Source organism: Bubalus bubalis, chromosome 10 (assembly GCF_019923935.1).
Source record: "Bubalus bubalis isolate 160015118507 breed Murrah chromosome 10, NDDB_SH_1, whole genome shotgun sequence".
NCBI classification, from domain to species: Eukaryota; Metazoa; Chordata; class Mammalia; order Artiodactyla; family Bovidae; genus Bubalus; species Bubalus bubalis.
Window position 1 is genome coordinate 65014637 of NC_059166.1, and position 21196 is coordinate 65035832.

Sequence of the window (21196 nt, forward strand, 5' to 3'; positions counted from 1 at the left end):
GGGCATAGTAACTGCAGCAACAGTGGATGATAAATAGGGTTTGGTTTTTCCCCCTCAGTTCTGCAGAGGCAGTTGTTCCATTAGCCCCATAGCCTGCAGTGCTCTACTGGGCCTGTTTTTACCCTGCTTTCCTGGCCTTCCTGAAATACTGCCTTTGTTAGCACTTGCTACTTGAGTCAGTCAGCTGTTACAAGTCTGCTGTCAGAAATAAAGTTGTTTTTGTTCTACATCTTCAGTAGTTTTCCTCTTTTAACTGCTATCCCCTAATGATACATAATTTAACTTGTATGTACCAAAGTTTTATCATTTTTTTGTAATAAATTATATAAAAGATATTAAATGAAGACCACCCATCCCCTTAAAATGGTGTTGGTGGAGGGGAGGACAGTGAGGCTAATAACTGTTTATCACATGGCCAGATAACACTCAGTCTTAGAAAGCAGTACTGTAGGTGATTATTGGACTTTTTCTTTTTTTCCCCACACTGCCAGCCGTGTGGGATCTTACCCAACCATATATCGAACCCAGGCGCTCAGCACCAAGTCCTAATCACTGGACTGCCAGGGAGCTCCCCAGTTATTGCATCTTTTGGACCAGTGAGCTCCTTGTTTTGCAGCTGCATAGTGTCAGAGAAGGCAATGGCACCCCACTCCAGTACTCTTGCCTGGAAAATCCATAGACAGAGGAGCCTGGAAGGCTGCAGTGCATGGGGTCGCTAGGAGTCGGACACGACTCAGCGACTTCACTTTGACTTTTCACTTTCATGCATTGGAGAAGGAAATGGCAACCCGCTGCAGTGTTCTTGCCTGGAGAATCCCAGGGATGGGGGAGCCTGGTGGGCTGCCGTCTATGGGGTCACACGGAGTCGGACACGACTGAAGCGACTTAGCAGCAGCAGCAGTGTCACTGGATTTCAGGGGCTTCTGTAGATAAAGTGAGTTGAGGTTCCCTTCTGCTGGGCCATCTTCTGTTGTGAAACCACCCGTCAAGGAGAAGCTTGAGTTTCTAATGCACTGCATCAGCTGTACTGGAGCTGGTTCCATACGATGGCTGCCTGCTGGGCTTCCTTCACCGTTGGCTCTCGGAGCCAGAAGACTCAGCCTGGCTTCTCAGCTGAAGAGCACTACCTAATGTCTCAGTGTCTGCAGCTGTGCCTCACGTCGGGAAGAGGTGAGAGGGGGAGAAGCCAGGCTGAGGCCAGCGCCGTGAGAGGGTCACCTTCTTAGGCACTGGCTGTAGGCTCCAGCAAGTGGGGAGGAGCTTCTCCCTTCACTTGGCTGATCAGAATCGTGTCCTCCATGGAGAGAGGCTGAATCGCCCTTTACTTGAAGTGGGGATGGTTAGGAGGGAAGAGTGCAAACCCTGAGCTCGCGTGTCTTGTTCCCTTCTTTCACCCATGGAAAAGGAGTGAGAAACTATGATGGGTTTTAAGTTCTTGGTTATCTTTGGATAACAAAACAAAAAGAGTGTTTCACCCAGTCTAAAAATGGCTTCTGTGACTGATGAAGTTCAGTTGTTGTTGGAATGATGGAAAATGTTTCAAGAGCAGGCAGTAGCCAGGCTCTGGTCATCCCTAAGAGGTATGCAGCCCTGGAGTAAACACGTTTAGAATAGAAACAAAAGACTAGTCCCTGCCCTAAAGGCACTTCCACATTTGGATAAAGTCGGTTTTAAAACCACTGTTCTAAAAATGATGTTTTCCCCTGTTGAAGTGAAGTGTTAGTCACTCAGTTGTGTCTGACTCGTTGAGACCCCACGGACTATAGCCTGCCAGGCTTCTCTGTCCATGAAATTCTCCAGGCTGGAATACTGGAGTGGGTTGCCATGCCCTCCTCCAGGGGATCTTCTTGACTCAGGGATCAAACCCAGGTCTCGAGCACTGCAGCCAGACTCTTGACCGATGAAGCCACTGGCAGAGCCTATCCCCTATGTAGGTAATGGCTTCTAATAAGAGCTTTGTATTGGTTTAAATAAGTTAGGTTAAACATGGGAACATCTGGTCAACATCTTCAAGTCCCTGCCCATGTGACTGTTATTGGAAATACCAGTTTTGCCAGTACTTGTGCCTTCTGCTAAACTAAACTGTGTGCCAGTCTCCAGAGGATGAAGGATGGGTGGGGATTCCGGGAATAGTTGCAGCAGTAGTGGGGGGCCCAGGCTGGTAGAATACACCAGCTCTCCCGCGGGCTGTTTCCTCAATGAGAAAGATCTGTCGGACCAATAGATGCCGCCTCCCCAGATGCTGTTCTCCAGTTCCCTTATTTCCTGCCCAAACAAAACCAAAAGACAAACAAAATAAACCACAGCTTAACTTTGAAAATTTTGGCTGAGGGTAGGAAAGGAGGTTTTAGAAGCTGAAGTTCTTGCTTTGTTTCAACAACAATAACAAAATTCAATGAAATAAGGCCCGTTATAGCTGAAGAAGGAAGTTTCCACTTAAGCATAATTTGAATTTACCAAATTTACCATTATTTCACAAGACCCCCAAACATTTATCCTCATTATTCCTTTTAAGGATTACAAAGTGTAGAGCAGGGGAAGAAAAATAAACCACTAATAAAGGATAATAGTCCAGCCGGCATGTGTTCTTAGTTTCATCAAAAGAATGACTAGCATATTCAGTCTGGTTTGAATACTAAAGAATGTCTCTTAAAAAATTATACTGGATCCTTTGAGTGATTCCTAAAGTGGATTAATACATGAGAGTCTGAATTCAAATTCCAAATAAAGCTGATGAATTCCTGTAATTATATCTCACCTGCCTCAGATCAGGTTATTCATTTTCTTCAGAATTGAGCTGTATTCCATCTCTGATAAGGACCTGGAGGAATTTGCCAGTCTGAAGTCACTTTTATCAACAGCTGTTTTATCTTTGTGTCCACAAGTGAATTTCTTAGACCAGCACTCTTCAATAGAAATATAATGCAAGACACATGTCATTTAAAATTTTGTCATATTTTTAAAAGTTAAAAAAAAAAACAACAGAAAAAAGACCTCAGAAATGAAATGTTTTCATAATATATTTTATTTAGCCAATATAGCCAAAGTATTATTCCAACGAAGAATTGGTATTTTGAAATTATTGAGATATTTTACATTTTTTTTCCACTAAGGTTTCTAAATTTTCTGTGTGTTTTACACTTACACATCTCAGTTCATATTAGCCACATTTCAAGTGCTGGACAGCCCAGCCCACCGTGGCCAGCACCCACCGACGTGGGTGCATGAGGAGGCAGCTAGAGGTGAGGCTTAATCTGACAAACCAGGAGTCTGAGCTTTACCCCGAAGGCTGCAAGGGCACAGTGGTGGAGCAGTGTTATTTAAAATTTAAACTTCATCTGGTGGTCGCAAGGAATGCAGGTTAGAGGTTTAGGAGTGAGGGCTCTGGCCCGAGGCACGTTCAAGCGGGTGTAGAGATCCAGGGGAGGAGTGATCCCCCAAAGTAGAAACAGTGTGGGGAGGAGTGATCCCCCAAAGTAGAAACAGTGTGGGGAGCGTGGACCAAGGGAGGGTGTCTGAGAGGTTTGGGAGGACAGATCATCGGAACTGGATGGCGGCTTCTGGATTTGAAGTTGGGGGTGGTCTAGGATGGCTGTCCAGTGTTGACCTGGGTCTAGGATGGCTGTCCGGTGTTGACCTGGCTGGTTGGGTCAGCAGCAGTGGTGCTGGCTGAAATGGAAGAAGGAAGGTTGTGAGCCTGCCAGGCGCCTCTGTCCATGGCATTCTCCAAGCAAGGGTGCTGAGGTGGGTTGCTGTGCTCTCCTCCAGGGGATCTTTCTGACCCAGGGCTCGAACCCATGTCTCTTCTTATCTCCTGCATTGGCAGGCAGGTTCTTGACCACTAGCCTCACCTATGATGCCAGAAGGGCTGGGGAGGGCACTCAGTACTTAAGGTGCCCATGAATGCTGCTGCTGCTGCTGCTGCGTCGCTTTAGTCGTGTCCGACCCTGTGCGACCCCACAGACAGCAGCCCACCAGGCTTTCTGTCCCTGGGATTCTCCAGGCAAGAACACTGGAGTGGGTTGCCATTTCCTTCTCCAATGCATGAAAGTGAAAAGTGAAAGTGAAGTCGCTCAGTCGTGTCCGACTCTAGTGACCCCATGGACTGCAGCCTACCAGGCTCCTCCGTCCATGGGATTTTCTAGGCAAAAGTACTGGAGTAGGGTGCCATTGCCTTCTCCACATGAACGCTAGGCAGAAACCCAAAGGGGATGTAAGGGTCAGGTAATCAAGGACAGCTTTATAGAAGAGGCGGGACTTGGGCAGAGGCAGAGAACCAGGAGAAGCAGCAGCAGAAATGTAGACAGATGAGAAGGTGTTGGACGTGTCTAAGTGACACCGTGATTAAACCTTCCTGCTGGGCCAGATGAGATCAAAGCTGTAGACATGTCGTGTTTGGCATACATGGGGTTGGATCACGCAGTGTTCTAAATTTAAGATAGATGCCAACATTTCCACACAAAAATCCAGATTTCTGACTTTTCTTTAAAATAAAAGGCAGCCAGGAGGTTGACTTGGCAACACAGGAGGTCCTATACGGTAATGATGGGACTCAGTGTACGCAGTCCTTCTCCAGCAAGTCTCTTTTATTCCTTTCTGCTGTTTACCCGAATCCTGTAGACATTTGAGTTTTCTGAGTCAAGGATTGGTAGGTAATAAAGGTACAGAGATAGATCAGTGACAGATTATGGAGGGCTTTTAATACCAAAGTAAGGGGTATAAATGTAGTCAGCTGATGTATAAGGGATCAATGAGATTGAAGCCGTGTTTAGGAGAGTTATTCTGTTCTGGTTGTTGCATATTTATTTATTTGGCTGAGCCAGGTCTTAATTGTGGCATGCTACCGCATGTGGGATAGATCCCTGTATAGCATGTGGGATCTAGTTCCCTGACCAGGGATCGAACCTGGGCCCCCTGCATTGGGAACACAGCATCTTAGCCACTGGACCATCTCCTTGGAGAGTTATCCTGGAGCACTGTGAAAATACAAAAGTGAGGAAGAACAGTTAACCAGTTTTGAAAGGGAAAAGAGAGATGTGATGGTATTGGTTACCCAAGTAGGCCTAAAACTGCAAAATGGAGGTCTTCTAAGGCAGTGCCGTCCAGAAAGGCTGCAGGTGCCACCAGCAGATCATCTAGGCCAGCGTGCTTTCTGGGAAACTGGCTTTGTGGACTTTCAGAATTCAGGCCAGTGTTTGGTGTAGGGGACAGTGAGACTGTTTGAAACAACTGTTTGATATAATAGCTCTGTGATTGCAGAGAAAGCAGTGGAAGTACAGTTCAGTTCAGTTCAGTTACTCAGTCGTGTCTGACTCTTTGCGACCCCATGAATCGCAGCACGCCAGGCCTCCCTGTCCATCACCAGCTCCCGGAGTTCACCCAAACTCATGTGCGTCAAGTCGGTGATGCCATCCAGCCATCTCATCCTCTGTCGTCCCCTTCTCCTCCTGCCCCCAATCCCTCCCAGCATCAGAGTCTTTTCCAATGAGTCAACTCTTCGCATGAGGTGGCCAAAGTACTGGAGTTTCAGCTTTAGCATCATTCCTTCCAAAGAAATCCCAGGGCTGATCTCCTTCAGAATGGACTGGTTGGATCTCCTTGCAGTCCATGGGACTCGCAAGAGTCTTCTCGAACACCACAGTTCAAAAGCATCAATTCTTCGGCGCTCAGCTTCCTTCACAGTCCAATTCTCACATCCGTACATGACCACAGGAAAAACCATAGCCTTGACTAGACAGACCTTTGTTGGCAAAGTAATGTCTCTGCTTTTGAATATGCTATCTAGGTTGGTCATAACTTTTCTTCCAGGGAGTAAGCGTCTTTTAATTTCATGGCTGCAGTCACCATCTGTAGTGATTTTGGAGCACAGAAAAATAAAGTCTGACACTGTTTCCACTGTTTCCCCATCTATTTCCCATGAAGTGATGGGACCAGATGCCATGATCTTCGTTTCAGACATGCCTTTTTTCCTTGCCATGAGCACAGATAGGTGAGCATGAGAAAGTGGTGGTGCTGAGCAAGCAGTGGAAAGCGTGGGACTTGGGGGCTGTGGGAGCAAAGCTTATATTAAACAGTGGGTGCTGAGCCACGGGTTCTGTCACCCCGTATAGCACCTGCTAGTCGCACTCCTTTTGAAACAGGTTGTAGATCTGCAGTCACTGTTCTAAGTAGACTGTACATGGAGGGAAGGCTTCTTTAGCAAGAAGGCTAAACTTAATATCACTCTTAAGTGTGTGTCAGGCCCTCAGTTCTTTACATAGATATTTTATTTAATCCTTTCAAGCACCTTCTTGAAGTACTAGTGCTGTCTCCATTTTACAGACAAGGAAGCTGAGGCCCTAGAGGTTAAGAACTTAACTAAGGTCATAGGGCTAACAAGGGATGGAAACAGGACTTAAATGCCCACAATCTCTCATGCCTTTCTTTTAACCATTGTATTAAGCCTCTTCTGTATTTTTATCTGTTCTAATGCCACACAAATAGGCAGATCCTCAGATAAGAGAGCCTTATGCTTTTATCCTGGAAGCTCCAGTGTAACTTATTTCAGTTTGGTTTAGGTCCTCCTAGAAGAGATGAGACTCCAGAATTGAGCCTTCAAACTGCCTTTCAGGGGAGCAGATGACGGGCTGGGTCCTTGAGTGACCTTGTGGCATGGTGTGTTCAAAGGTCTCTTTTCTTCCTTTAGCTCATGGCCCAATGATAACTGATAAAGGGTGTGCTGGTTACCTTTTATTAAAAATGTTTTTAAAGCCCTCTTATAAAAATTCTTATTTATACAGGCTAAACCATGTTGTTTTTTCTTCATGTGTTCTTATGAAAAATTATCATAGACAAATTTTTATAAAAATTTGACTTTGGGAGGAGAGTCTATTACATGTACAAAAAAAGGCATTTGTACCAAGCCTCAAAAGTTGTCAAGTTTTCCTACCGCATTTAGCGTGGCTTCTTTCTCTTTGGCCTACAGATGAAACATGTGAATGAAAGGTTTCAAGATGAGAAAAATAAAGAGGTGGTTCTCATGTGCATCGGCATCACTTCAGGAGTCGGACGGCTGCTGTTCGGCCGGATTGCGGATTATGTGCCTGGTGTGAAGAAAATTTATCTCCAGGTACTTTTTTTTTTTCAACATCTTGTACTGTGTAAAGTTTTAAACCTCATTGATGACCTCCCATGTACCCATCCCACAGTGTCAGGCATTATTGCATGGATTTCCAAGAGAACTAAGAAGTACAGGGAGATGCTTTCAGGTCAGCCTCTGGAGTGGAGATGGGCTTGAGGTGTTGCTTTGATTCTTTTTTTTTTTTTTTTTTTCTATTTTTGCTGTTCTGGGTCTTCTTGGTTGTGTGGGGGTCTGCTCTTTGCTGAGGTGCGCAAGCCTCTCATAGCAGCGATGTCTCTTGTCGCGGAGCACAGGCTCTGGGGTGTGGGGCTTCCATGGTTGAAGCATGTGGGCTCAGTGGTGGTGGTTCCCAGGCTCTCGAGCGCGGGCTCAATAGAAGTTGCTCTGCGGCATGTGGGATATTCCTGGACCAGGGATTGAACCTGTCCCCTCTGCGTTGGCAAGTGGATTCTTTACCACTGAGCCACCAGGGAAGCCCTTACAGATACTTCCTTAATAAGCCTTTATTCCTCTAGCAGATTTATCCTTGTCACCTAATGGCTCATACATGTACTTATTTACTTAAATTCTTTCGTAAACATGAGAACTATTTTCTAGACCTTTTAACAAGCAGCTTTTAAAGGGCAAAATCAGTTGTGAGGTATGGGTTTTTTTTTTGGCTGTGGGATCTTAGTTCCCTAACCTCCAGTTTGCAGAGGGAGCTCAGTCTTGACTGCTGGACTGCCAGGGTAGTTCGGAGTTTGGGGTTTTCAACATAAGAAATTGGTGAACAAACAATATTCTTTGTTCTGTCATGGAATTGCACCAAACCAGAATGGTTTTCTATCTTTTGCGTTTTTCTAAGAATGCTTTATGTTTGACGTAGTTCTCATGGTCATGTGCCTTTGGCAATCCCTGTGAAATTCAGGAGTGTGCATGTCTTTTGAGTTTCTCACTGCAGATTGCCTTCTGGGTGTTGTGGGCTGTGCTGTCCCGAGACCATACTGTTGTTCACTAGTATTTAAGTGACTCCTCCATGCCCAGTACTGTGCTAAATGCTACAGATGAAACACCATCTGTGTGCTCCGTGACGAATGGTCTCTGGGCGAGACAGATAAAGCCGTGTTGCAGCACAGTGAAGTAACGGGGCTAGGTGGGGCCACAGAAACACAGGCCCAAAGCAGCTAAATCACTAGAGGAGGTCTGAGCAGGCTCCCTTGGCTGGCGGACTGTTAAGAGGTAACAGTTAAATAGATAAGGAAAACAGAGAAGAGTGCTGCAAGCAGAGGAAGCCACATGGGCAAAGAGATGGAGATGTGACATTGTGTGCTGTGTCTGGGAAACAGTGTTTGAGTGGACTAAAGAGAGAATAGTACATTGACTGGCTGGCGAATAGGCAGGAGTCAGGTTGGGAAGGGCCTTGTGAGCACAGAAGAGGCTGAGCTCAATCCTGAATCTACCAGGAGCCATTAAGGATTTTTTTATACAAGGGCGTGACAAGAGTTGTATTTTATAAAGCTTAACCTAGTAGCTGTGAAGGGTGAATACAGAGGAGGAGGGGCCAGGGTTCATACAGTCACAAAAGGCCACATATTGTATGGTTCCCTGTATACCTAGTGTCCAGAATTGGCTGATCCAGGGACAGGAAGTGTAGATCAGTGGTTGCTGGTGGCTGAGCGAAGGAGGGTCTGGGGAGTAACTCCTACCGGCAGTGGGGTTTCTTTTGGGGTGATGTAAATATTCTAAAACTACACAGTCGTGGTGGTCAATGAACCGAGTGCGCCTTCCCTCCTTGCCCAGCCCTTCAAGGTGCGTGCCATCGCACTTACAGATGTGAACTCGGAGGGACAGAGGTTGCCTCGCTGTGGGTGTCTCTGTAGATCTAGGCGGTCAGCGCAGTAAGGAGTCTGGTCACATAGGTGGAAGGCTGGGAGAACACTACCTTTGAAAGTATTTCTGTGTTAACGATCATTCCCCCTTTTATTAACACCTTAACTGTGGGTATCTCTGTCGAATGTTTAACAGAAGTCTTGTTCTCAAGTGTCAAGGGAGCCCTCTAGTGGACATTTGTTGCCTTACAGGCTTTCGGTTTCCTTTCATTTATTAAGAGTGTCTGCTGTGCCCCAAGCACCAGCCCCGACCCTGGTGGATGATACAAACATGATACAGACATGGTCCTTGAGTTCCCAGAGCAAGACCTGAAGCAGGGAAAAGCTGGGCATGATTGGGAACTCAAGAAGACAAAGTGGCCTGGGAAGAGGTTGGAAAGAGCAGGGCATGGGGAGAGGAGGGGCCTCCCCCCATGATTAAACAGTGCCTTGGAATACACGGTGGAGACATTTTACTTTAAGCATAGTAGGTCCTTGTTGGAGAATGACCTGATCTTGCATTTTGAAGTCGGTGTGGTTGCTCCATGTGTGGAGGATTGAAGACTGTGAGGGAAGTGGGAGTGCAAGAGGGAGGGAGACCAGGGAGGAGATGATACAGCATTCAGGTTAGAGAGGATGGAGGCCAGACGCGTGACACGATGGACAAAGTCATGGCGTGTTTTATACATCAACACTTTACTCCAAAACAACTTTGACTTTAGAAAGGTTTCCCCCCAGAGGTGGGACAGTAGGGTCGTTTACAACATAACAGGGGGCAGGTACGTTAGTAGTTCATGTAACTGAGGAAAGAAAGCAGCCTTTCCTGACTTGGCCCACGTGTGGCCGACAGTTACACGGGAGTGAGTGAAGAATGAGTAATTTCATTTTGGATGAAAGGTTAGCCACAGTGCGGCACAGCGAGGGTCACACCTGGTGGTGCGTGCTGAGTCACAGGTGAGGTGACTGCAGTCCAGGGAGGCCCGTGGAGCAGAAGGGGTGTCCTGTGCTGCTGGGAGCCGCCAACAGCCCTCCCCGCTCTGTCTCTCCCCTGCCCCAACTCCCAAAAATTGTGTGGTTTTTGATTCTTGGCTCTTCTCTGCTGTGATCAAGTCCAGCTCTGCAGGTCGGCTTATTCCTCCTCCCCTCCCTGTCTCCCTGCCTGGCTGTTTGCCCTCTGGCCCCACTGTTAAGGGCTGGAATGCTTCTGCAGCCTACCTTCCTCTCCTTCCTTTCGTGGGTGCTGGGTTTTCTCAGACACGCCTGCTTCTTGCTGCTGTTACAGCTCAGCCTTGTCAGGGCAGTCCTCCTCCCTCCCTGTCCCTGTGACACCAGTTCTGAGTGGCTTCCAGGCCCGGGACACAGTTTGCAGCATCCCATGTGGTCTGCTTTGGGGGCACAGTCATCTTGGATTTGGGGAGGCTGCAGAGCAGAAAAACACAGACTCTAAAGTGAGATACAGCTTGTCTCCCCCAGATCCTGCAGAGGGCTGTGTGAGGATTCATGGTGACAGCTTATGTAAACTGCCTGCCCAGGGGATCACTAATAAATCCTTGCTTTTGTGACATTTTAATATTCTGTTAAATACTGAGGCAGATCCTGATTTGGAACAGGTCTCAAGAAAGGAGACCTTGGTTTTTCTGATGTGGGGATCTTTGCTTATAGGTAACAGAGTTTAGGAATATATCTTACACTTTTGCTAAAGAGTTCTGAATTTAAACTTCCAGCAAGGTCTTGGGTAACCGAGTATTTTCAGCCTGACAATTCTGAATACTGAGCGAAGAGATGATTGAAATGTATTATACAGAATAATGATAAGTACAGAGAATCTCTGCAGAGGTTCCCGGAGTACTTCATTAGGAGAGGGAAGACTGCGTCCTGGCACCTTCCCAGCCATCCTTCTTAACTTCGCAGGCCTGTCTTTCTAGTCACCAGTACAGTATTGCAGATTTCTGTTTTTACTGTGTACCTGTCTCAACAGTGTGCGTGTTTAAAGGTTTAGAAGTTGTAACTCTAATGAAAGAATCGAAAGCTTTGGATTAAGATCACTTTCCCATTGTGTCAGATTGCTCTGTGCCATGGACGTAAACCAAAGTGTGGACATCATATCCATGTATGTAAGCAGACAAACCCCGATGAGTGTGCACAGGAAAGGTCTGGGAGGACCATCAAATTAGTGACTGGTTATTCCTGACCAGGACAGTGTGGGTTGAGGTTGGAGGGGGTTGAAGGAAGACTTTCATTTATTACTGTATACATTTTTCTACAGTTTGAATTTTGTCAGGAATATATTCATGAGTTACTTTTGAAATGCAGAATTGTTTTTTTGTAATTTAGAAAAATGAATCACTTTTAGATCCATCTTCCTCTGGAAGTCACTTCTGCTTGTAAAACAAACTGAGCCTCGTTGCCCAGTTTTGTTGTTGTTGCTGCTGTTTTTTGTTCCCTTTTAGTATTTTATGTTTTCTGAAAGATACCTTGGGATAAAAGGTATATGCTTTACCAAACATAAGCTACTTCTGCAATGGTATCCAGATATTTAGCAGTTCCCCTGCCTGAACAAGGAACCAGACTGTGATTGTCTCTCTTCTCACCTGGGCTGTGGCATTGGGGCTGGTTCCTCCTCCAGGCAGAAATGGTGGTGTTGATGTGCAGTAGGAAAGCTGGACAGACTTCTGGGTGAAGCACTGCCACAGGGCTGCGTGCTTTAGAAGAAGCCGGATGCCCGGCTGTGCCCTGAACACTTCCCTTTGGTGTGATGGACCCGAAGACCACTGCTGCCAACTAGTGGACTCCTAGCCAGAGGCTCTGAGAGTCTGCAAACTTTATATTGAATAAATTCATAGGAGCAACACTTGTTTCTAACTGTGGCCAAGAGAATATAAATTAATGTAATTTGCATCTGCCTCTGAAAGTGCCTTCTGCTTATTCAGGTGCAGCTCATTTTTTCCTCTTCCGTCATTATGCTTAGATTTCTGAGCAAAACTGCCACTGAGATTTCCTCCAAAAATGTTCTTTGTGACAGAAATGGGAACTGTAATAGCAAGGACTTTGCTTGTTGTTGTTCTTAGGTACATAAACTAACTGAAGCAGGGGGTTATTCTTCTAGAGACTGTAATATTACGACAGAAGATATTTCCTGTACAGTTTTAAGAAGCAGAAGCAAGAAAGACATCTCAAAAGTCAGTGTCTCATTAAATGGCAGTGCCAGAGCCTAGAAAAGGGTTAGGAACCTTTGAATCTCTTTTTTAAATCTAACCAGAGCTACTGTGTTTGGGGTGGAAAAAAAGACTGTAATACTAAATTACTCACCCTACACACGGGGGGCTTGTATCTACAGATCAGTAGATATTGGGGGAAGTGATGAACTTCCTACACGCACAGCGCGCTAAGCCTCGGTCTACGCTACTTGTGGGTGGAGTGTTCCTGAGTGTGGGGAGCAGGTATGTCCTTGTCAGCTTGGTCTGCTACCTCTGAACTTAGCTACATTTAGGGTAGTTACACCTGCTGAGAAACAGCAGCATTTCTCACTACTATTTAGCTGCAAATAAGGCAGAAGTAACCAGGTATTTTCTGAGAGATACTAGAGAATGTGTGTAAATTTCTATCAATTCAATTCTTAAAGAAAAACCAACAAATTTTACTTTAAATAACAACTAATAATTTTTATTTAACAATTATTGTTAAAATTTAACAGTTTTAAATACTGTCAAATAGTTGAAAAAGAGAATATAAATTAATATAATTTCAATTGAGAAAAGGAGAGCTTGTAGTCAGGTAAAGTATTAAGAAGTAATAATGTGCTCAAAATATATAATAATAAACTTGAAACTCTTATATGAATGATTTCTGAGAAAACTGAACAAAGAATAAAAATTTGAAGGGGCCAAAAAAGAATAGAAAAATCAGGATAAGCACTGTAAGTGCCTGGGTCTCGTGTTAAATGAATTGGGTCCAAGAAAACATTTGTTTATTCAGCAAAACTGACTTTGTGCTATAAGCTTTCAACTTTCACTCTGGTTGTCTTATCTTGCAGGAGATTTGTACTGAACAAAATATGAAAAGAACAGGAAGCGCATTCTAAGCTAACCTAGTAGAAGTACAGTGATGTGGTTGGGCATTAAACCCATTGAATCTGGCCCCGTGATGTCCTAACATTTTATTCCAGGTTCGCTGGAATTTTATCTCCTTTGTGTTTGTAGATAGAGTAAAACTGTATCTAATAAATAATATTAGGATTGGTCTAATTAGTTTTTAAATAACAATAACTCCTTAACTCTAGATGGTAGATGAGAAGCATCGGGTCTAGAAAGACCAGGGTCACAGAGGTCTGGACCCGGGCCTGTCCTCTAGGCCTTAGCTCTTTCCAGCCTTAAGGCTGCAAGCCCAGTGCCTAGCCAGTCTGTGTCTGTTAATCGCCCAGTCATGTCTGACTCTGCAAGCCCAGGGAATGTAGCCCGTCAGGCTTCTCTGTCCGTGGAATTATCCAGGCAAGAATACTAGAGTGAGTTGCCATTTCCTCCTCCAGGGGATCTTCCCAACTCAGGGACTGAACCCAGGTCTCCTGAATTGCAGGCATATGCTTTATCATCTGAGCCACCAGGGAAGCCCAAAGCACTAAGTAGCACTAAGGAATTATGCTTCCACTCTAACAGACATTGGATCTGAGGAAAAGATGTTTAAGTAGAGCATAAACAATCAGAATGTGGAGATCATGTTCTTTAGGAAAAAAATGTGAAGTGCCAGACTTCTTTTTCAAATAGCCAACTCTGAGTCTTAAACTAATTCTACCATAAAGCAGTATTTACTCAGCTATATAATACAATGGTGTCAGAAAAGAGACCAACTTGGATTTCCCCCCCACCCCGGCCTCACTGAGTGGCATGTGGGATCTTAATCCCCTGACTAGGAATCAAACCTGTGCCCCCTGCATTGGGAGCACAGAGCCTTAACCACTAGACCGCCAGAGAAGTCCCCAACTTGGAGTTTAAAATCTTTTTCAAGAATGTTTCTGATTGTGGGGTCAGTGGATGACATGTGCCAAAGTCACCTGGGGAGCTTGTGAAAACCACCGTTGGGGGTCCCTGTCCTCAGGTGATCCTGCTGTGCACTGAGGTGGTGGGGGCTGCCCCGAGGCCTTGCCGAGCTTGGTGTCCCCCAGTGAGCCCTGGGCAAACAGAGCAGATGAAGGTGGAGATCCAGAGCGCTGCTCGCTGTGGCCTCTCCCTCCCGTCCCTGCCCCGCTGTCATCAGAGGGAGCCCTCTAGGAACTGTTCCATTGCCCCTGCTACTTACTGCCCAGGCAGGCCCGGCTTCCAGGCTGGCTGCACCTGGGATTACTAAACCTCCCAGCATCACTTGCTTCATCTGTAAAATGGGGAAAATATTAGGGCTCACCTCATAAAGTCACCACCTAAAGTCCTTGGAACAATGCCTGCATTTCATAAGCATTAAATAAATGACAGTTTCTGTTATATGCATACTTTTTAAAAAGCTGATTCTTTTTAAAACATCTATTCCATCTAATGAGTGAATGATACAATTTTAGTTATTTGCCTAAAAAACTGAATTGTCCACTCCTTCCTTTTTTGTACCCACCATGCTTTGAATATACAACTAGAACATCTAGAATACTTAATGTGCACTTACTTACATAGTCATCTCTTCATAACCCAAGGGTACGAACCAGGTTTTATTCACATAGCACAGTGCATAGAACAGAGCACAGGAGCTGCCCAATGGCAGGGAAAATCCAGTGTTTGATTCTATTACTTACTCTAACAAACTGGAAGCTCTGTGAGGTGAAGGATAGATCTGGCTGGCGTATTTTAATTATGCAGAGGACTGACACCAGTAAAGTGCAAATAATTTCAAAGGTAAAATTTCTAAATCATATGTTGGATGAGTGAATTTGAGCTGATATTCAAAGAACAAATACGTAATGAGCACTGACCAGGTACCAGATCCTTAAACCTTATTATATGTAGGGCCAAAGATGACTTTTGTACAGATTCTGATCTCAAAGAGCTTACCGCTGGGAAAGGAAAGTAAGTATATAAAAACCCTTACTTTTTTCTTGTCCCTTAATGGAAATACTGAGAAAGGGTGAGGGGAATTCAGGGAAGATGATTGTGGGAGTTGATTATGTATATAAAATCAAGGCGAAGTGGGCTGGGGAGGTGACTAACTGGTAACCACTTAAAAGCCCTACGCATGTTGCTCAGTAATTGTGATGGTCCCTGTTCCGAGAGCGACGCTGACACTGTGTGCCTGTCCCAGGTCCTGTCCTTTCTCTTCATCGGTCTGATGTCCATGATGATCCCCCTGTGCAGCGTCTTTGGGGGCCTCATTGCTGTCTGCCTCATCATGGGTCTCTTCGATGGATGCTTCATTTCCATTATGGCCCCCATTGCCTTTGAGTTGGTTGGGGCCCAGGACGTCTCCCAAGCAATTGGGTTTCTGCTCGGATTCATGTCTATACCCATGACTGTGGGCCCGCCGATCGCAGGTAAATAACATTGTCCTAGCATTGTCGACGGTAGGTCCTGAGTCTCACATGTTAAATATATTATGATTTATTGCTTTCTGCTGTCTTGCTGTTGTATGTGGCTTATCTATAACGTTTTTACCAAGACCAGCAGATGGCATGTTGGAAAAATTTGCTGATGAGCCCTCTTACTCTTATTGATATCTTAAACGCCCGCTGAAATGTATAGCAGTTAGCTTCTGGACTTGAAGACTTAAGAGTTCCTGTGCTAGTAAGTGTTTTGGAGGAGTAGGAAATGTGACTTCTTTCTATCAAGAGGTGAAGATTCTGAAAGATTTCTAAATATGTATGAATTGTGTAAGAGATCACAGTCCTCCCTGAGAAATAGTTAAAAGTAACACTTAACAGGAGAACCCAAATGTCCGTCAGTAAATGAATGGGTAAACAAAATGTGCAACATCCGTACGATGGGGTTCTTCGGCCATAGAAAGGAATGAGGTATCACCGGCACACAGCACCAGGTAGGTGAACCTCGGACATTATGCCAAGTGTGAAAGAAGCCAAATACAAAAGGTCACATATTATTCCAGTTATGTGAAATAGCCAGAATAAATTCAGAGACAGAACAGATGCGAGGGGATGGAGGGAAGGGGGATTAGGGAGTAACTGTGTATTGGGTGTGGACTTTTCTTCTGGTGTGATGAAAATATTTTGGAACTAGAGAGAGAGTGGTGGTTGTACAACACTGTAAATATACCAGATGCCACTAAAATGGTTAATTTTATGTTACACGAATTTTACCTTTAGAAATCTTCTGAATGATAGTATAAAGTTGTCTCACATTCAGTATTAACTGGGTACTACTATAAATTATAAGATTTGATATAAATATTATGAAATTTAAATGTATGTACTAGCATCTGTCTTGTATGTGAGTGGCTCAGTGGAAGTTCAGTTCAATTCATTCTCATATTCAGAACCACACATATCAGCAAATTTGCCAGTTGGGAACCTAGTCATGAATCAAGCAAGCAGAACCACTACTGAGCAGACCAAGTGAAATATAAGTTCTAAACATCACAGTCTCCTTGTAGGAGAACCCTCCAGTCCTTCCCCTCTCTCCCAGTTAACAACCTGTTTTTACATCTTACATCCTTTGTTAGGGTTTCCAAGTCCACAGCAAGTTATAGGAAGCACTTTACTAGAAGAGGTGTTTCTATTTGCCACTGGCAGTGACTATAACAGATCAAGAATGAAGGGGTAACAGGAAATTCCCAAAGTGGGCAGAAAAATGCCAGGAGGTTCTAGGGATTACAGTATTACAGCCAAACATAACCTGTGTTCATAAAGATGCAAGGTTTAGTTATATATGCAATATTCGATTCAGATAGGAAAAGTATGTATTTAGATCCTGTGTGTTTTAGGTTTCTATTTGGAATGACTGTACACTTTTTTTTCCCCCCCAATATGTTGATATTTACCTGAACAAATCCTCAGCTGTTTATTTAGCAGAGTCAGGTACCCATTATAATGTGTTCCTGGAACATTTCTGGTCACTTAGGTTGTACAGCAAAAGTCTGAAACACTAAGATAACTGTTAAAATCTGGATTTTGTTAGCAAAATAGAAATAAGGAGTACTCTGACGGTTTTCAGAAGCACAGCCATAGGCTCTATTAGAATACCACATCTATACTCTTACATTTTCCCCTCAGGTGCTGACAAACCTTAGTATCTTTCCAAAATGTATTTAACAATGTAACTTTTTCATCCTCTTAGATTTATAATTTTTCATGATTTTGGATTATCATTTTAAGTAGTTTCATGTTATTTCATAAACAGGCCCACGAAAGGTCTGAAAATGTAAACATTTTGAAGCCTGTGTGTATGACAGGTTTCAGCTTGGTGGACCGTCCACTTTCAGCCGAAACAGGACCTTAACACCATGTGTCAGAATACCCAAAGGGCCTCTGAAGGGTTTTGAGAAAGCCAAAGCTTGACTGCAAGTGTTCTGTCCATGTGATATCTTGGTAGGAAAACTCAGAAGCCTGTCACAGATTTGCAACAAGATTAAAGAAATGACATCTTTTCTTTCCTCCTATCAGAAAAGGTTTATCTTTCAGAACCATTTCCTTAAAAACGTGTGCTCTCTGAGGTGTCTGCACTGGCCAGCTGGGATGAAGATCCTAGGTTGGCATTGGGCCACCAGGGTGACTACTCTGGGCCCCAACAGTCATACTTGTTCTCTCCTGGTGACAGCTTTTTCCCTTCCCAGGGTTACTCCGGGACAAGCTGGGCTCCTATGATGTGGCCTTCTACCTCGCTGGAATCCCTCCCCTTATTGGAGGTGCTGTCCTTTGTTTTATCCCATGGGTCCACAGTAAGAAGCAAAGAGAGGTCACTAAAACCACTGGAGGAGAAAAGATGGAGAAAATGCTGGCGAACCAGAACTCTCTGTCAAGCTCATCTGCAATCTTTAAGAAGGAATCTGACTCTGTTATTTAATGTCTTATATACCTCCACCAGACTGGACTTGCTTTCAGAAACTGAAGCAAGTATTCCTTTTATATATGAATTGCAAATCTGTTATTTTTTTAATCACATCCTAGGAGTAGCACAATAATTGGGGAATAGAACCCTCATTACTACAAGAACCATTTGCTGCCAGTGAACAGCTAGCTGTCCGATATTTCCGTGAGTCTGAGGGCAGAGACTCAGACTCAGTTTTCATGTACAAGAAAACCTGTCTGAAAGTCAACTATCATGAGAATATGAGGCTATCTCAGTAAAAAAGCAGCTTCGGAAACTGTGAATGCTATTTAGCTTGTACAAATACTTAAAAATACCTCAAGCTATACTGAAAGGGTTGCGGTTTGATTAGGACTGGAAATATTATTTGTCGTCTCACGTTGGTGTTTTTAGTATCTCTGTTTTAATTTCTTCTGCTATTTGGAAACTTCTTACAAAATTTAAGCCTGGATTCTAGATAATATCAGATCGACTTAGATTTCAAGCCAGTGTAAAAATTGTTTGCCTGCTGTTAAATAAGCTATGAAAGTAAGTTATTCTGACTTGCTCCAGTGTCAAGGGACCTTCTTGGAGCAGATGCTGACAAGGTATTCAGAATCAATATGTGAGATGAACAGGATACTGTTCATAAGGGCAAAACAGTTCAGAAATCAGACATTTCTTCCATTTACATGTTCTCCCTTTGGATTTGCAGTGTGTTTTACTCAAGTTGCCAGAAACACCCCAGATTTCTGAATTGTTTAAGTTGTAACAGTAAAATAGAATGAAAGATATTCTAGCAATTTTAGCTTAGAATTTTTCTGACTTCTGAATTTGTTGCACTAGGACCTGATATTTAAACGAGCATATTATCAAGTTGCAGTTTTAGGCATAAATGGGAAAAAAAAAAGTCTTTGTGAAGAAAATATCTATTTCTGCTAGAAAGAATTGCTCAAGTTGGTAAAACTTTCTGGCAAAAATTTGCATTCATATATATTTATCCTAGTGTGTTCCCCTTTAACACTGCCTGTATCTTTTCTATTTATATATAAGAAAGCAATTAAAGTTTTAAAGATTTAAAGTTAAAACCAAAGTCATGACATGACCTAAACTCCACTAAAAGAAAAAAACAGGAATGGGTCCCTCATCCTGAAATTATATTTTAGTACGTTTGTTTCTAGGATGCCCAAGGATCTTCCATTTGTTTATTATTATTGCGTTAATAATACACAAACTTATAATTAAATCCCCAATGCATATGTATATTAGATCCTCCTCAAATGTGGCTTGTTCACCTGGGAAGATGCCATCTTTTTTATAAAGCCCCTTCAGGATCCGCCTGTTCTTAAATTCTTTGTGCTGAGAGAAATGCAATCTCCTTAACTTTTCTTTTTCTTTTTTTTTTTTTTTTTCAGTGTTACAGCTTCATTTTATTTAGAAGATAGCAGGAGAGTGAGAGAGAGAGAAAGAGAGTGAGAGAGAGAGAAAGAGATAAAAGAGCGCACGCACGCGGGGAGAGAGAGTCCGAGAGAAAGCGCTTTGGCTCCTCCTTTTATATGTTTTTTCCTCCACCTGGGCCTGCCCTATGCAAATTGGGCTTAGCCAGGAGTGCTGTTTGTTCTGCCTGAAGTCTTCACTTTGGTCCTCGGACCTTCCTTGTCTTTTAGCCACTGCCATTTTGGACTCCTTTTCCCTATTCTACCTACCTAACATTCCCCCCTCAAGAGGTGGGAGGCCCAATTCTTTGGGAATAGGGGCGTCGAAGTCTTTCTGGCTACTTCCTGCTGAACTGGGGCAGCGAGGGGTATTAGGCCTCCCCCTCTTGCTAGTCTCAATCCTCAGAGTCCTTATAGCGGTGTCCAAGGGTGTGTGATATTTTCCGTGGTCAGCTGTAGTTTTATATCTTTGTTGAACTGGCACTGCATGTTGTAGCTGGTTGACAGCTGTATTGAGTGTCCTCTTCTGTTTTCTTCCATGGCTTGACTCGTGAGTAGTGAATCCAGGAGTCATGTCCTGGTACCTTGACCTGCTCTTCTTTTTCCATCCAAGACAAAGCTGCTTCCATCAGTGTACCAGATTTCCTCAGGATTGGTCAGAGGATCTTCTGACAATCCCTCTCGGGGTTTTGTCCAGTGGTCCAAGGTTTCTTAACCAGAGGTCTTCTGGAGTCTGAGACTAGGCCGCGTGAGCTTTCTGCTGAGTTCGTTTTTCGCTGTCCTGGTTTCCAGCATGATGGGCCTTCCCCTGTGCTGGGTTTCTTTGCCTTCCGCTTCTAGCATGGGAGCTTCGCTGAGTTGGACTCCTGCTGTGCTTGGCCTCTTCCACGCGGCGGTTGTTTCAGCCAGGTTAAACCCGAGTCACGGCACCATAGATGTCACGCGAGTGTATGTTCCTCGGTTCTTTGTCTCCTCACAACAAAGATTTGGAGCAACGGACATTAAAGCCCTCGGCGCGTCACAGCTCTCAGGTCTTGGACAAACCGTGTTACAGCTCTTAGGCAAATCAGTGTTACAGCTCCATTTTATTTAGAAGATAGCAGAAGAGTGAGAGAGAGAAAGAGAGAGAGAGAGTCCCAACTTTTCTTTTCAGCTTGGATCATTTGTGAAGGGCAAAGTCCTTCCATTCCTGTCTCAAGCTGAGGATGGAGATGTCGGTAAAACATATGGATTTGTAGTTGTTGGGGGAGGAGGGCACTCAGGAGGAAAGGCAAAGTGAGGCTGATAAGTAAACAACTAGAAAACCCAGTAACTTTTTCAATATGAGCTTTCTCAGTCTGCAGCCTTGAAGGTTCAGTATAAACACTAAAATGTAATTTATTTATAATAGAGCTTTAAACAATTTTGATCTTAGAGACATTCAGCAACTTACTACACCATACACACAGCTGCAGCTTACTACTGGAAGTTGTATTTCATACACAAACAGCTATGAACAATCATCAAATCTGCTGCTATAAAATACTTATTTTTTTCTACAGTTTCAGCACAAACTCCTGACTACCCTGTGATTTTTTTCAGAAAGAATAGATCTGAAAAACTTATTCTGTAAAGACCTTCAGAATGTTTTTCCTTTTATTATTTGGCTGATATTAGGGGGGGAAAAGTAATTATCTGAAACTCAGACTTGATCTTGTTTATTTTACATAGTAAAAGAGCAACACAACAAGTATAATGTAACTTAGATCTCAGACTATTGTGTTTGTGTATAATATTACACATATGTGGTTTCAGTCTAATGGC

The 21196-nt window shown here is 43.9% G+C and overlaps 1 protein-coding gene across 1 annotated transcript in view; it reads left to right on the plus strand.

Annotated features, from left to right (window-relative positions):
* Positions 1-18405, plus strand: part of SLC16A10 (solute carrier family 16 member 10) — a 115527-nt gene extending 97122 nt beyond the window's left edge. Inside the window, exons 4-6 of the mRNA XM_025295030.3 lie at positions 6965-7108; positions 15244-15472; positions 17725-18405. Of these exons, the coding sequence (XP_025150815.1) occupies positions 6965-7108; positions 15244-15472; positions 17725-17954 (603 nt within the window). The 3' untranslated portion in view covers positions 17955-18405. The remainder of the gene's footprint in view (positions 1-6964; positions 7109-15243; positions 15473-17724) is intronic.
* Positions 18406-21196: the final 2791 nt, after the last annotated feature.